Here is a 15,973-nt window from a genome sequence, read left to right as displayed (position 1 = left end):
TCCAGTGTAAATCATGTCCAGCTGGCCACAAGCTGCATCGAGCTCATTCTTCTACAAGGGATTTCTGTGCTAGCATCCCTTGTGTGGCTCAGGGCTGTATTTTTAATCACAGAGGAACTGCTGGTGAAAACTGAGTGGCCTAGCTGGAGAATATATAAGACTGGTGTTCCTGGGTCAGCCAGAAGTTGAAAATGATTACTATTACTAACTCATATTAAAATAATTCAAAATCAGATCAATGTTTTATGCTCTTTTATATGTACACACACACACACGTTTGTTTTTGTGAAAAGTGGGGACATCCCATAGGCGTAATGGTTTTTATACTGTACAAACTGTATGTGCTATTGCCCTACACCTAAACTTAGCCCTCACAGGAGACTGTGCATTTCCAATTTCCCCTAAAAAACTCACTCTGTATGATTTATAAGCGTTTTGAAAAGTGGGGACATGGGTCAATGTCCTGAAAAGCCACCTTCACCTTGTAATACCTATGTCATTATACAAATTCATGTCCTCATTTGTCACAAAAACGCACACACACACACACACACACAGTTGGTTTTTGTGGGGACTCTCCATAGATCATTTGTGAGCAGACGTCACAGTTACACACTTGCCTCTAAGCATGCATTGTGGTGGCAGAAAAACAGTGGTATCCAGTGGATGGAAATGGGCAAAATCCATGGAATAAGAGAAAAAATGTCTTCTTGTGCCTTTGGATTTCAAAATCGTAATGCAAAAAAACCAAACATTTATAGAATACCATCGTCGAAGATGTCCTATGAAGCTAAACGCAGATGGTTTAGTGATGCTGGAGTGATGAAACCTGAATGAAGTCACGTTAACCCAAATATTTCTCCACTATGCTCTTTCTGTCAAGAGGAAGAGGAATCTGTTTCACTTGTATTCTACCTTTGTTCTTATTCTAAACAATTCTGGCTTTAATATCAGTTTCCTTACTTCCTGTGTTCCACCAGCTCTTTTTCATTCTAATATTTCGGACAATAATGAGTTAGATGATGTTTTAAGCTGATGATATACACCACTGCTTTTTTGAGCAGGGTAGTGGGCACTTTATCATTGAGAATGGGTAACAAATTTCTGTATGGATACTTTAGATCAGTCGTGGGCCCTGTGTCTCACCTGGTTGCCCGTTGACGGCAACGTTGCTCAAAAAGTTGCATCATCAGTCTTAAACTTTATTTGTATGATGGGTAAATATCATTTAAAGCAACCTTAAATTGAAATCCAGCTGGACAGTATTTGCTTCATTTATTACTGACTCCACTTCAGAAAGTCTCCTCCAATAAAAATGCTCTGAAGACATCTCATAAAAAAAGGAAACCTGAATTTGACGGAAACAATACGTCTATACAGTAAGATAAAAATGTATGCAATTCATAAGGAAAATAACGTGTTACGAAATCAGATTTTAAACCTATATTTTACATAGATGATTTAAACATATTTGGACTTTTTTCTCACAATTGCAAGTTTATGTTATCAAATTCAGCCATTATAACTCTTGAGTTTAGGCTATTTCACGCTGACGCACCCAGTTCTGATTTTTCTTCAGATGGCCTATAAAACTCGAAATTGCAAGAAAAAGAAAAGTCTGAATTGTGAGATATAAGCTGCAAATTACATTTTTTACTCTTTAATTCCATGGCTTCCATACACTGTCATTTTCTCACGGATCAGTGCACTTTCTGCCACCTCTTACACCAACCCGACCCCTAAAACCGACCCATCAGAGGACCTCAGATGATGCTGAACCCTGAAGCAACAGACAAAAGCTGCTTTGCAACGATTTGAATGAACGAATTGAATGCAGCACGGCTACTTTTCTTAGATACTGTTGCTAACAACAAACAGACAACCCTCTCAAACGGAGGCAGACGATTAAACTCACCTGAAGAGTTATAAAGGTAAGATAAGACTTTATTTACCCAGTTAGTTTAACAGTTTAAATAGTGGTTAAAAAAAGAATCCCTTAGAAATGCATTTTAGTCACATCAGTCACCACCGTCCCTTTCCTCTGCTACATATTCATTCTCATTTAAATGATTGTTTTGTTGTTATTATTATAATTATTGAAAGGCCTCTGGGTTTTTGATGAATCGTTTGGGACAGAAGACAGTCGCTAGGGCATTAAATTGTACAATAAAGTCTTAATTATATAAATGTATAGCCTATATTATTTATATATCATTTCATATATAGAGTGCCATCTTTTCTCCAAAAGTCAGCATGATTACAAATGTGATTTTATGCAACAGTTCAATAAACAAAATGGTGTTTTAGACACCATACCTCCTGCTTCTACAACAAAATGAATTCCAGACACAGCCACAGCACTGTTTTGTGTCTCTGAGCAACATGATTGAATCAATCAACCTGTTTAAATGATTCGGTTCAGTCGCAGTGACTCACTTATTAAGGCTGACTTCATTTCTATTTTAATTTCACATTTTAAAGTATCTTCATTTTTTTAAATAATTTCAAACATCAGTTTTCAACGTTTTATGTTTTAAATATCAAAACATTAGTTATGCATTTGTAACTGCAGGTTGGCATTCTGAGCTGCGTGTAAACACATCTAAACGCCACTTCAGATGCATTGCAAACATACATTTTGTTGATACCGATTTCATCTGCTTGGTAACTGTTACATATTTTTCCAAATGCAAGAATTTGACTCAAAAGATGATGCACATTTTATGGCTTAAAGGTAAAAATGCCCATAAAGTTGTTGGAAAATATGAATTTCTATCACTGCTGTGAACTGACCACACAGAATATGAATAATATGAATATGAATAAAAAAAAATCAGCTGTCCATGGTAATCTTTAAGATACCAGCACAATAACACACTCAGAAAAATATCAATAAAATCCCAGATAATTTCAAGATATCATTTTTGTCAATTTCGCACACACCTAATTCATGTTATTTAATTTATATAATAATTTATTGATAATAATTGCTAAAAGCAATATAATTAATACTCATCCTGTGAGTGTTTCATCCTGTCAAAGACTGACTAAACCTGGAGAAGTGGTACAGTCTCGAGTCAGTCTCTTTCAGCAATCAGCAGAAAGTGAATTAGTCAAATATCTAATAAATATCAGTTTATATATTCATATTTAACCTCTGAAGACCCTCATATGAGGACATTATGGCCCGGTTTCACAAACAGGGCTTAGACTAAGCCAGGATTAGGCCATAGTTCAATTAGGACATTTAAGTAATTTTTATAAACATGCTTAGAAAAAAAACATTACTGGTGTGCATCTTGAGACAAAACAAAGGCACTGATATATTTTAAGATCAGTCAGTGCACGTTTATTTCAGTTGAAACAGATCAGACTTACATTTTAGTCTAGGATTAGGTTTAAGCCTTGTCTGTGAAACCAGGGGCATATTTTAGTGAATTTCTCTGAGATTACACATGCCACAGTTTTACGTCTGGATGTCCTGTACAGAGCACATTCAGGGCTTTTCAGAGATCCCAAATGATTGGATGTTTCCCTCTCCTTGGTCTTCAAAAATGTCTGAAATTAATTTAGTGACACTCTTAATGTGAAATATGATAATATTTTGTAATTATCATTTAAATGTGTCTAATTTTTAAATTGTGTGTCATAAATCAACATCTCAGGAAAATGTCATGGGGTTTCAAATCAAAATATGACCTTCTGTTACGAAACAAGATGTTGATTTCATACATGTCCTCATGTCCTCACAAAGGGACTAAAAGCATGTTTATTCACATTTTGGCAGACATAACAAATGAATAGGGAAATAAATTCTATGAATTATTATGAAAATCTGGTCAATTATTACTCCCATTATTACACTTCTTTTTTCATTACATGTTGCCCCAAAATACATTAATATGCAAATTACAAATGTTAAATATGCAAAATGTTTTGGTCATCAGAACCATTTATTTAGACTTATTTGAGTAGATTAGGCACACATTTTAATAAAGCCAAATCAGTTTTTTTGTAACAAGTAAATACGTTCATTGACTTAAGACATAACACATAATACACTCTTTTTCATTTATGAAGAAATGGTCACTGAACGAATCATTTTGAAAGAATCTAAATTTCCAACACGTTTGTACATATTTCCTATCCACCTTATTTTTAAGAGCGGGTGCGACTATTTGTAACTTAGAAACACTAGATAAGTTACTTATTTATTTATTTATCTATCTATCAAATTATAGGACTTGGTGACCGTGACGTGTTTTGTCTTTATTATTCATATTTCAAAACTTCTGTTGTTAGCCCAGTGTTGCATTCATTATGTCTGGAGGAGGGTCCCCGACCAAAGTTGGCTTTGACAGCGCTGTCGATGAAAGTGGTATGCAAATTAAACATTGTAATTGATCATTAATAATTCCTATCATGCAGATGAATGTTCTGATGCTGCCAGTTGTTTGTGTCCAGATGAGACAGATCTACAAAAAGTACACCGACTGCGGTTGGAGTTGCGCCGACTGGAAAGGAATCGCGAGCTCTACTTGCAGGAAGAGGACACTTCTCGCAAACAGAGGTCAGTCCTGCGCTCCCATTTCAGGAGCACCTTCTGGTGCTGTTCAGTTCAGTCCGAATTCTTTTTCTTTTTTTTACTTCATCGGAATGGCGCAAAACTTGGTAGAGGTTTTGGAACTTGCTATGTGAACACATACACACACACACACACCAACAACAACAAAAGTCATGGACATGAAGGGAATCAAAGTGAATTTCAGCTAGTGCAAAGGTTTGGTACTGCCTCCAAACAAACTCTTACTGAAAGGTCATGATATAAAATATAAAAATATTATATATAGAGAGAGAGAGAGAGTACATTCTAGTTGTTATTTTTTTCTTGTGTGTGTGTATGTTTGTCCACAGGCAAGAGATTGCTGAGCTGCGTGCAGAACAAGAGAGGTTGCAGCGCATGCACAGAGAGAGTGAAAGTCCGGCTGTTAAGGCTGTCAGTGCTCTGCTGAAGCAACGAGACAAGTTGGATGAAGAAATTGAGAACGAGAAACAGACCCAAGCAGATCTGCAAAAAGAGGTGCATATGTGCCTAAGTATACAACATAATCGCAAAATTCCCATACTGTGCAACACAGTTATTTGCATGCATTCGGTTTTACAGATCACAATTATGGAGAAAAAACTGGTGGAAATGAGAAGAGGACAGGCTTCCCATAGTCACAAGTCTCATCCCCGTGACATTCAGAAGGCCATACGCACCACACAGAGTAAACTGGATCGGGTAAACAGAGAATCAATAGAATTCAACAGAGAAATAATCTGATTGATAATAAATAAATAAAAAAACAAACACACCCAATGTGTGCATGAACTTCTCCATGATTTTTTCCCCTTGTCCCTGCAGTCTCGTGCTCACTTTAATGAACAGATGAAGATAAACAGCCAGCTCAGAAAAGATATTGAGCTACTACACATGCAGCGTACCCGATTCCAGCAGCTGTATCGCAAACTGGAGAAGGTTGTGGATTCTCGGCAGCTCTGGAGTGTTGTGTATAATGAGTTTGATACTTAATCGGAACAGATTTGGAGAAATTTGGCATCACATTCCTTGCTCACCAATGGATCCATTGTACTAAATGGGTGCCGACAGAACAAGAGTCCAAAGAGCTGATAAAAAGCTTTTAGCTTTAAACCATCACTTCTGGCCAAAAAGTGAAAAAGTCCATCCCCTGTTGATTTTATCAGCTGTTTAGACTCATTCTGACGGCATCCATTCACTGCATAGGATTGACTGGCGAACAAGTGATGTAAAGCTAAATTTCTCCAAATCTGTTCTGATGAATAAAGAAACTTCATCTTGAGCGGCCTGCTGTTTCAGAAAGTTGAGTCAGCAATTTTTCATTTTGGGGTGAACTATTCCTTTAAAACAGGTGCTTATGTCTTTCTTTCAGGTACTACAAGACATTCGTAAGGATATTGCTGAAGTTGTCGACAAATCAGCCACAGCTTATGATGCAAAGTGAGATACTTTAAGCTTCTTTTCTAATATACAGTGTTGCCACAATCATAAAAACCTGCAATTTATTTATTTATATTTACATTGCTCTACCCTCATTAAGACTTTTGAACATTTGAAGATGGTTCTAATTATCTTTGTGTATTTCAGAGTGGATGCTCAGACCAAAACATCCATGATAAAGGAGAAGGTGGTGAAGGATCTTGCGCAGTACTCAGCTGAGATGCAGGAGCTGGAGAGAGTCATCGCTCATGAACACCAACTCAAAGAGTTCATGAGCACCAAGAATACTCAGAGAGCCTCCATGGATAACGGGAAAAGAACCAGACGCAGACAGGGTCAGAGAGCAGTAATTGTAATGATTGATCATAAATCCAATTGGATTTTGGCTGAAAATTTAATAAAGTGTGCTAATGAAGCAGAGATGAAGGAGCAGAGGAAGGCAGACGGTGGAGAGGAGACACCTGACTCTCTGAAGAAGGCTTTCCAACAGATTCAGGAACTGACTGGAGAAGATAATTTGGGGAAGCTGGTTACAAAATTCATTCAGGGTGAGCTTTGTGTTTTCTGTTTTGTGCTAACAAAAGACTGCACTGCAGTGTGTTATGCTACAACTGATTGTGTTTTTTCTAACAGGTGAAGAAAGGAACTTTGCTCTGTTTAACTACGTGAATGAACAGAATGCAGAAGCTGAGAGACTGAGAGAGGAAATCCAACAGGTCAGCGTGTCAATATTTCTCATTTGTGTTCAAGTTTTTTAAGTTAAGATTTTTTCAATATTTATATTACCTTTACATTTGAATCAACGGGAACAGATTTTAATAATTTGTTTTAGTTAACAATAACAATGCTGAAAATTACAACTTGGAAGACCAAGCAAAAGCTTGTGGCTGAACGAACCCAGGCTGATTGAGCATGCAATGTGCGTAATGTTATTCATATTTACATTTTAATATCATTTTAAACCCATTTTTTGTCTCAATGTTCTTCAAGATTAGAAAAGATACGGAGCAGTTGAACATAAAAAGTCGTCAGCAGGAACAGGAAAGTCAGGTGGCTTTAAAACAGCTGAAGAATCAACTGCAAGCGTGTAAGGCACAGACTCAACAGTATGAAGCCCAGGCTGATCACATCAGCAGGATCCTTGATCAGGTCAAAACAGGTACTAGCGAAATCAAAAACCTTGGACGAATCAAGCCCACATTATCATATTGGAAGAAGAGTAGTACTTATATGAAACATTTTATTCTCAAAAGTAGCCGTTACCTATGTTAATGTCATTTCTAGGGTTAGACAGTATGTTCAAAAAGATTGACTGCAAACTAGAGCAGATGGGAGGCATGCTGGGCTCTTGCTCTGGGATCACAAACAGTAATCTGATGATGTACCTCGGCATGGTGGAGCAGAAGGCCAGTGAACTGCTCACCATTCAAGCCTTCATTAAATCAAAGGTACAGAAAAGACTCCATTCACTCCAGCATACATATAGTGAAAATCTGACTTTTACTGTGTATGAGTGCTATAATTGGGTCCCCGATGCATCTACCAACCCAGAAAATACGGGGAAGTCGTGGCCTAATGGTTAGAGAGTCGGACTCGTAATCCAAAGGTTGCGGGTTCGAGTCTCGGGCCGGCAGGGATTGTAGGTGGGGGGAGTGAATGTCCAGTGCTCTCTCCACCCTCAATACCACGACTGAGGTGCCCTTGAGCAAGGCACCGAACCCCCAACTGCTCCCCGGGCGCCGCAGCATACATGGCTGCCCACTGCTCCGGGTGTGTGTTCACGGTGTGTGTGTGTTCACTATTGTGTGTGTGTGTTCACTGCTGTGTGTGTGTGCACGTTGGATGGGTTAAATGCAGAGCACAAATTCCGAGTATGGGTCACCATACTTGGCAGTATGTCACTTCACTTCAAAATGTGAAAAAGAACAACCTAGTAATTATAATTTTTTTTTGGTAAGCCTTTCTCTGCAAGCTTGTGAAAAAACGAGCCGCTCAGATTTCGCTTCCCCTGTGACGTAGAAAGGGGATCTTATTACAATATTACCACTCCTTAAGGGTGCACTAAAGCCTTGTTCAGCCCAAATCCGATTTTTGTGCAAATCCGACTGCAATCCAATCATATTTAGATATGATTCCATTTCAGTCTGACCAGTCAAATCGGATTCAGCCTAGTCTTTTCACGTTTTCATGCCACGTAAAACGTAAAAACGTCAGCCGTTTTTGTAGAAAACATAATGAACGTCTTTGCAAAAACAAGCTTGTGTTGTTGCGAACTGCAAGTCATGCGGAAAAAGACAATATACTGCTAGTATACACACCACTTTGAGTTTTGTATCCAGCGGAGACGGCAGCATAAAATAAAACCGCACATTTCAGCTTCCTGCGTTTCTGCTGCTGCCTAATAAAACGAAATCCATAATAATAATAATAATAATCCAGCACAACGGCAACATTGCTGTTATTGTTGTTTTTAGAGTTGGCGTAACAACGCAATGGCATTGCCATAGTAACCAACGCACATTCCGTAAAAGCAAAGAGCACTTATGGACACACAAATCGGATATGAACAGTTGCGATACACAATGTGGGCTGACAGTCTGAATGAGGCTTTAAGTGACTTTTGCCAAACAATGTTGATATTTGAAAGCCCCAACAGGACCTCGCCCCTATTTTGATATCTCCTATGTACACAACCATGGCATCGACAACCACATTTTGTTTCAATAAGCTTGTGTGAAGATGCCAATGCAGATAAGTTGTGTGAAACAAAGCAAAATCAATGTTACTCACATATCAAGAAGAAAAAACAACGCAACCTCGGTTTTGGGACTCGGTCCGACACTGTGGTCAAAAGCGTTTTTCAAATAATGCTTAGTGCACCTTTAATCTGCATGTTTCAACCTACAATGACGTTATTATGTTTTCGCAAGCGACAGCGGTATACAAGTTCTAATATCATGGCGAAAGTTCAAGCAAAGCATGCTAACTGTTCTGTCTTTGGCTGCACTTTTGAGCACAGAAAGTACTCTATCTGCTTAGAGGAGACAAGAGAGCAGTGGATTTATTTATTTATTCACTGTATATTACGCTGTTGTCACTTAATACACACATCTAATGTGAACATATGATTTCTTTCCGGCTGTTTACCTTCACAGACATAACAGACTGTATTTGTAACTCATGTTTTGAACATAAACTTGTGTGTATTTGACGATTTAAGAGCAATAAGACATGAAAGAGAACTTAGTTTAGTTACTCACATGTCGTGTGATAGCTGTTTTCTGTATGTGTGCTTCGGATGTGTGCACTCAGAAAACCATTATCAGAATTTTAAACTAAAGCCAAGTTCACACTACAGGACTTTACACGTCGGCAGATCGCTGTGCCGTTCACACTACATGACTCTATGTAAATGATCCGTTTGAATTATTCCAAACTTTCGACGAGAACTGTAAAATTATTGTAAATCTCACATGTTGACAGGACCCGGAGAACAGTTCTTACCTGGAAGCGGTTGCTCCGTTCCTGCTAGGTCAGAAACCAGACGTTCAGGCACATGAAGCGATCGCTCAGCCACCCATTACCAGGTAAGAGCAGCATCTCATATACTGAGCCACATAGGCACAAGATATGGAGATATTACACATAATATGTGAAAAATATGACTTTATTTTGTTAATACATGCTCCTGGTCTTATTGTGCATGATTCAGGCATGATTATGAGGCAGAGGATTCTTCTCTGATAGATGAGGCGGATCGACCTTTGACCCGCGAAGAAATCCGTCAGCACATTATGAGGAAGAGTGTAAGGAACACAGAAGAGCTCTTTCCCATTCTGATTTACCCATTAACTACAGTAGCATTACAGTTACAGGGTGTTTGTTGGTTTTCTGTTGCAGAATCAGGATAAAGATGAGTCTCCGCGTACAGGAGGGAGCAAAGAAGTGAAAACCCCTAAGAGCAGCACTATGTCCAGCACCTCGCTGGAGGCTTAAAATGCAATCTGGTCTTCTGGTTATTATTTTATTCTGTGCTCAGTCTCTACTAAATATTGTTTATAGTAAGGAATTGATGGGGGATAAAAATGAATCTTAATGCTTGAAGGATTTGTGTCTCTTTGAAATAAATAAGATAAAAAGAAACTATATTCTTAACTCAATTACTGTTTCCTTTAAAAACCTCAAAATTATATCGCATAGGAATTCTCACAGATTTTTTAGCCAGGAGATTTTCTAATAGATTATGTTCCATTTTTTTGCAGATCATCTTCTAGTACATGTCTTTTATTTTTATATGCTATTCAGTGTATAAGAATGTGTTCAACTTTTTCTGGTTCATTAAATTTAAGTTTAGCTGGTTTGAAACTCAATCCCTTTTTAACCCCCTCCATTTTCTGCAAAATCTTTTGTGCACATGGCCCACCGGGTTATCATGGCTACACACCCCCTTTTTTATCACAGCCAAAGCTCATTTTCTCATACTAGCAATGGCTTACTCTCTCACCCACCCACACTGCAAAGATCGGCCAATCACAAATCACGTTGACCATAAAAGAAAAACAGTGACTGCTAGAGCTGAGGGCCCTATCATACATCCAGCGCAATGCGGCGCCAGGCGTGACACAAGTGTTTTGTTCTAGTTTCAGCCCGACGCAGTTATCATTTTCACGTCCTGTGGCGCGTTGTTTAAAGGGGTCATATGATGCGATTTCAAGTTTTCCTTTCTCTTTGGAGTGTTACAAGCTGTTAAAAATCCCATGACATTCATCGTAAAGAGTAGCCAATTTCCCTCCATTGGCCCTTGTCAATCACTTGATTGGCTCTATGGCTCTTTCTCGTCTCCACCTATAGCTGGTGTGTGGTGAGTGCACTGGCGCTGTGGCTGCTGCACACTGGTGGTGGTTGAGGAGAGACCCCCTATATGATTGTAAAGCGCTTTGGGTGTATAGCAATACACAATAAAAGCACTATATAAATGATTCATTCTTTCATTCAAGAGAATAGGGACAACACTTTTAGACCATGCGCCGGGCACGGTGGACACGCCCTAAGTGCACCTGTGCCATGCGCTTAGATCGCTAAAATAGGGCCCTGAGATTTTTACTATCATGCCATCTTATCTCATCCTTCCTCTGCTCTTTTTCTTCCCATGATGCATTAGGTTTTTTCTTCTCTTTCTGCATTTTTGTTTTCAAAACTAGAATGTAAGCCATTAGAAGTGTTTGCAAATACAAACATTGCGATCACTGAAGGTTAATGATGTAATTTAGTTTTAATTTACTGACTAAAAATAAATGGATTCTTTTATTCCACAAAGTCACATTCAATTGACTAAAAGTGACAGTAAATACATTTATAATGTTACAAAGGGCATCTATTTCAAATAAACGCTTTTAATTTAACGTTCTGTTCACCAAAGAATTCTGAAACAAATGTATCATGATTTCCACAATAAATATTAAGCAGCAAAAAACTTTTCAACATTGATAATAATTATTAATCATTACTAACAATTGAACACTAGTAACTGAGAATAACTGAGCAGGATATCAGCATATGAGAATGATTTCTGAAAGCTAATGTGACTGGAGTAATGATGCTTAAAATTCAACTTTGCATCACAGGACTGAAATACATTTGAAAACATTACAACAGGAAATAGAAATAGTTATTTGAAATTCTAATAATATTTCACAGTATTACAGTTTTTATTGTATTTTGGATCAGCTTAGGTGAAAATAAACATTAAAATAAATATGAATTATTTCAAACTTTTTGACTGGTAGTGTACATGGTGGTCTTGTTCATTTGAGATTTCTTGCTGAAAATGAATTTATTAATTGTCTCATTGCTTTCAAACTACTGTACTAAAACATTTTTGCCACACCAGTACAATGGACCATGAAGAATAGAGAATCACAACAAAAACACACAGGACTAGTCATTTAAAGATTCAAGAAGCAAGCCTCTAAAAACTCAAAGTCTGTAATCTATGCCAACGTAAGGCAAAATCTTAAATTTACTCCCATCCCCATATGGATCCAGGGTGATGGACTGTGTCCAGTCATACCAGTTATTCCAGTTATCGTAACAACCATTCACACCATGCCATCGCTGACTGCGTATCCTGATGAGGTCTCGCTCTGTGACCTCTCGGCTGACCCCTGGAAGGTCTGTCACAGGGAACTCTGGTATAAACCCATGAGTTTTTCTGCACTCTTTGGAGTTCTTTATCTGTTGCTTGTTGTTCTCACCCACAGAAAAGCTCATCCCTGACTTTTCTGAAATCAGTAAGCTATTCTGAATCATCTTACTTTGTGACATCTCTCTGCAGTTTGTCTGTTGGAATGAACGAAGGCTGTTTTTCAGATGCTCACTGTCCTGGATTTCATTTCCTGTTGATCTCTGGCAATCTTTAGTAAATGCTTTGCTTGATATAGGTTTGATTTGTAGAGTATAAGGGTTGTATACTAGTTTGCTCGCTTGCAGTTGTGCAGTTTTGGTACTGTCCTCTCCATCAAGTTTGACAGTGTGACTGTTATGCTGTTTCTTCCTCGTCTTATCCTCAAAACCCCTTGTGTTTGTGTCTGTCACTGTGCTGGAGACCTCATCGAGGTTACCGTTTGGTGCAGCAGGTTTGAGTATGTTGAGAAGGTCTGAAGGCTTTTGCATCTTTATGTATGAGTCTTGGATTGATGACTTTGTTAGATTAGAAGTAATGGAAGTGGATTGTGCTGGTTCCTTGGCAGCCAAAAAGTGCTTTTCGTCGCTGTGACTGGCAGAGGTGGTTTTTCTTTCAAACTTGTGCTGGTCTGTGATACTATTGTCATTTTGTGAATGATGATAGGACAGAGATGTTCTCCAGCTTGTGGATTGTTGTAAATGCTTGATGGACGAGGAATATGGTTTGATTGCACGGACAGGTATTTTACTCTTTCTAAAATTTTTCTGTGGTACAGAACCCTGAGACATTTCAGCCCTCTCACTCGTGGTACTGTGAAAAAGAGTTGTGGTGTAATTTTCAGTAAGGGTTTGTTTTGATCCAGGAATACATTTAGCAGAAGTCGAATCGTCTGCAAAGCTTGATTGCTCTTTTGCTGTGACTTCGTTTACTTCAACCAGCCTCTGCCAACGTCGTATAATATTTTTTAAACGTTTAACAAGATCTTCATCTGTGCTCCTTTTTCTCACATCATTGATCAACTTTCCAAACCTGGTTTCCTGGAATACAACAAACCAAATCATTCCTTAAGGGAGCTTTTATCAACATTCTTCCAAGTATCTTCTTTTGCATTCAGCGGAAGAAATAAACTCATACAGGTTTGGAACATCTTGAGGGTGAGTAAATTATGCTTTTTTGGGGGGGTGAACCATCCTTTTAATTCACATTTTCAGTGTGACACACTGTACCACAGTTGTTGGGATAAATTCAATGTAAATATAGTGAGTTAGTATCTTACCACTAGAGCCTCTTTAGTCATTGGGTAACTTTCCAGGCAGCATATCACATCCAATACAGCCATCGTGTTCTGTATCTGCTGACAGGTAGAAGTTAAGCTCATGTCACTTCCATGCTTTCATAATATTCTCTGTGCATTAAAAAAAAACCTATAACGGTTAATGCTTAGCAAGTCACTTCCTGTCTCTTTTTCTGAGGCTGGTCGTACTCATGAAAGTAGATGGGCCTCATGTATTTGAATCTGCTCTCACATGTGCACCTGCAGCAGTGACTCTTTCAGATCCCAGTTAACAGTTGTGTTTGCAAATGCAAATGTGACATGCTTGCATACTCATTCCTATAAAATTCTGTGAAAAAAGTCCCCAGGGAGTTATGTAACAAAAATGAACCTCACCACTGTGAGACTGAGCAAACCAGCAGATTAAACAGACTAAATAATTTAAGGAATGAAAAAATCTTGACTATGAGATACATATTACACAGACATTGGCAAAACGGACATTATTATAAAAAATGGTCAATAATACATAAGAATACAGTCAAAAAAGTTGAAATACTCCCTAATATTCTCTGAAAGAATGGATAGAAATTGCAATATAGTTACATTGAATAATTAAATGAAGTGACAGTTACTGCTAACGATGCACATGCAGCATGGGTAAAAAAACAAAACATAAAATACTGTAGTCATTACTTAACTAACATTCTATAACTCACATTATTTTGAGCATCGATGGCCTGAAGTAGCTGCTCTTTGAGTTGTTGAGGTCTTGATGAAGCTCTTTTCATTGTCTTTGAAAATCATCCACTGAAAGTTTAGCATTAGGACCACATACTACTTACAAAACTCTTCAAACATGCACACGTCTCTCATATGAAACCACTTTACTGCCTGCCCCATATGAGCTCTACTATCCATGTCCATGCATGCATGCAAATGAACAAACTGTCCCTAAAAGCGTCCTACAGGTGCAATAGGGGTTTCATAGGCTTACTGAGTTAGCAATGAGTGTCAATTACAACCACATTTGAATCCAAGAAACTATGCTTCAGCAGTTTTTAGTTATATACACATACCATTATTAAGAGCTCACATTTAATGACAGACTACACAGAATACTTTTAAAAGTCAATTTTTCACATATACATATATCTCCATGGTCTTTGTATCTTTTTCAACAAGTTCAAATGTTTTGTTTCTGCCAATTGACAGTTTTGCTGTGCAGGGACAAATAGCACAACATTCAACAACTAAAATCCCATGATCTTTTAAATCTGCTATCTTTGAAATTTGTGCACATTTATAAACACTTATACCATGGTCTGAGTACTCAAATCTGATTGGATGGCATAGATAATGCATATGAGTTATATATCTGGATGAATACTAGGGATGACTCTGACTAAAGATTTTTCTAGTCGACTTGTCTAAGCCATCAGTCGACTAATTGCACATTTATATTTGTTTAATTACTTAACTCAATTAATTACAACCCTGAGTATGTTTTATTCAGAAATAGCCTACTTTAACTATAAAACTAATCAAAGATGAAAGTTGACTCTTAAGAAAGCTCACATTTTGCAAAAAATCTTTCAAATTTCAGGACAACGCAATAGACCGCAACTGTGGGTCAGCTGAGTTATCTCTCAGAATGAGCCCGGCAACCTTGAAGTACAAATAACTGTTCTTTGTGTATGTGTGATGTCCAGGGTAACAGGGTATACAGCTCTGGAGAGACTTATTGTGTCTGACCTCTGATGAGTTTTACGTCCATGTGTGGAGATTTTCTAAGTTTATCTACCAACCAGAATCTTGCTTACCAATGTATTGACATAATTAGTGACCTCTGTGAGAGAATAACTATTGGTATCTAGAACATGCAGAGCGGCCTACGAACTCCATCGCGAGTATTGAAGCTGACTTCTGCTGATGAAATGGCAAACAATTTTCTTCAGTAAATTATTCTGTAATTGATCACATCTCTGACTTCTGGTCTTCATTCAACACACCTGGTCCTTGGGTTTTAACTGTAAATTCCCCTACAGGACCCAGGCCACACAGTGGAGTCGACGGAGGGAGGAGCCATGGAGGAGGAAGGTCCAACGACTCCAGGGGGCCGACCAACGGCGGCAGAGCAGGTGGTGGAGGAGCCCGAGGCGGAGAGTCGATAGGCCAGGGTGGCGAAGAGGATCCGGAGGGCCTAGGTGGAACTGGTGGCTCAGGCGACTAATGCAGAGGTGGGGCTCTGGAGGCTGTGGTGGAGCCGGAGCGACAGAGGACTGAGGAGGAGCCGAAGGGATGGAGGAGCCTGACGGAGCTGGAGGGACGAGGCACAGCCGGAGGAGTGGAGTCCTGAGGCAAAGGATGGTCGACGACAGACCAAGGAGCCGGAGGGACAAGGGAGTCCGGCAGACCCAGTGGACAGATGGGCCAAGGCAGAGAGGAGGGAGCTAGGAGGAATGTTGGAGCCGACGGGCCGAGGCGGAGTCCG

The 15,973-nt window shown here is 38.8% G+C and overlaps 2 protein-coding genes across 2 annotated transcripts; one reads left to right on the top strand and one right to left on the bottom strand.

Annotated features, from left to right (window-relative positions):
• Positions 1 to 4,320: 4,320 nt before the first annotated feature.
• Positions 4,321 to 10,018, top strand: LOC306856602 (coiled-coil domain-containing protein 63-like; the record flags this gene model as incomplete). The annotated part of the gene is made up of 14 exons (XM_079395964.1): positions 4,321 to 4,378; positions 4,465 to 4,570; positions 4,915 to 5,080; positions 5,165 to 5,284; positions 5,408 to 5,521; positions 5,955 to 6,022; positions 6,170 to 6,357; positions 6,442 to 6,570; positions 6,656 to 6,738; positions 7,013 to 7,181; positions 7,307 to 7,470; positions 9,506 to 9,609; positions 9,735 to 9,828; positions 9,923 to 10,018. The coding sequence occupies 14 exons, from the start codon at positions 4,321 to 4,323 to the stop codon at positions 10,016 to 10,018; spliced, it is 1,659 nt and encodes a 552-aa protein (XP_079252090.1).
• A 1,283-nt stretch (positions 10,019 to 11,301) lies between these two features.
• On the bottom strand, positions 11,302 to 13,554 carry LOC306856590 (mediator of RNA polymerase II transcription subunit 26). Its single transcript, XM_079395952.1, has 2 exons — positions 13,483 to 13,554; positions 11,302 to 13,243 (listed from the first exon to the last, which is right to left on the bottom strand). Exons 1-2 carry the CDS (start codon positions 13,543 to 13,545, stop codon positions 11,999 to 12,001), a joined length of 1,308 nt encoding a protein of 435 aa, XP_079252078.1. The 5' UTR covers positions 13,546 to 13,554; the 3' UTR covers positions 11,302 to 11,998.
• Positions 13,555 to 15,973: the final 2,419 nt, after the last annotated feature.

Source organism: Barbus barbus (genome assembly GCF_936440315.1).
Source record: "Barbus barbus genome assembly, chromosome: 37".
In the NCBI taxonomy this organism is placed as follows: domain Eukaryota; kingdom Metazoa; phylum Chordata; class Actinopteri; order Cypriniformes; family Cyprinidae; genus Barbus; species Barbus barbus.
This window is presented reverse-complemented; position numbering and strand designations above follow the sequence as displayed.

What these genes read in the sequence shown, in the direction of transcription:
- LOC306856590 (XM_079395952.1), bottom strand. Translation starts at nt 13,545, where the DNA reads ATGGCTGTATTGGATGTGATATGCTGCCTGGAAAGTTACCCAATGACT. An exon ending in TGACTAAAGAGGCTCTAGTG is followed by an intron (nt 13,244 to 13,482) that starts GTAAGATACTAA and finishes GTTGTATTCCAG; the next exon opens with GAAACCAGGTTTGGAAAGTT.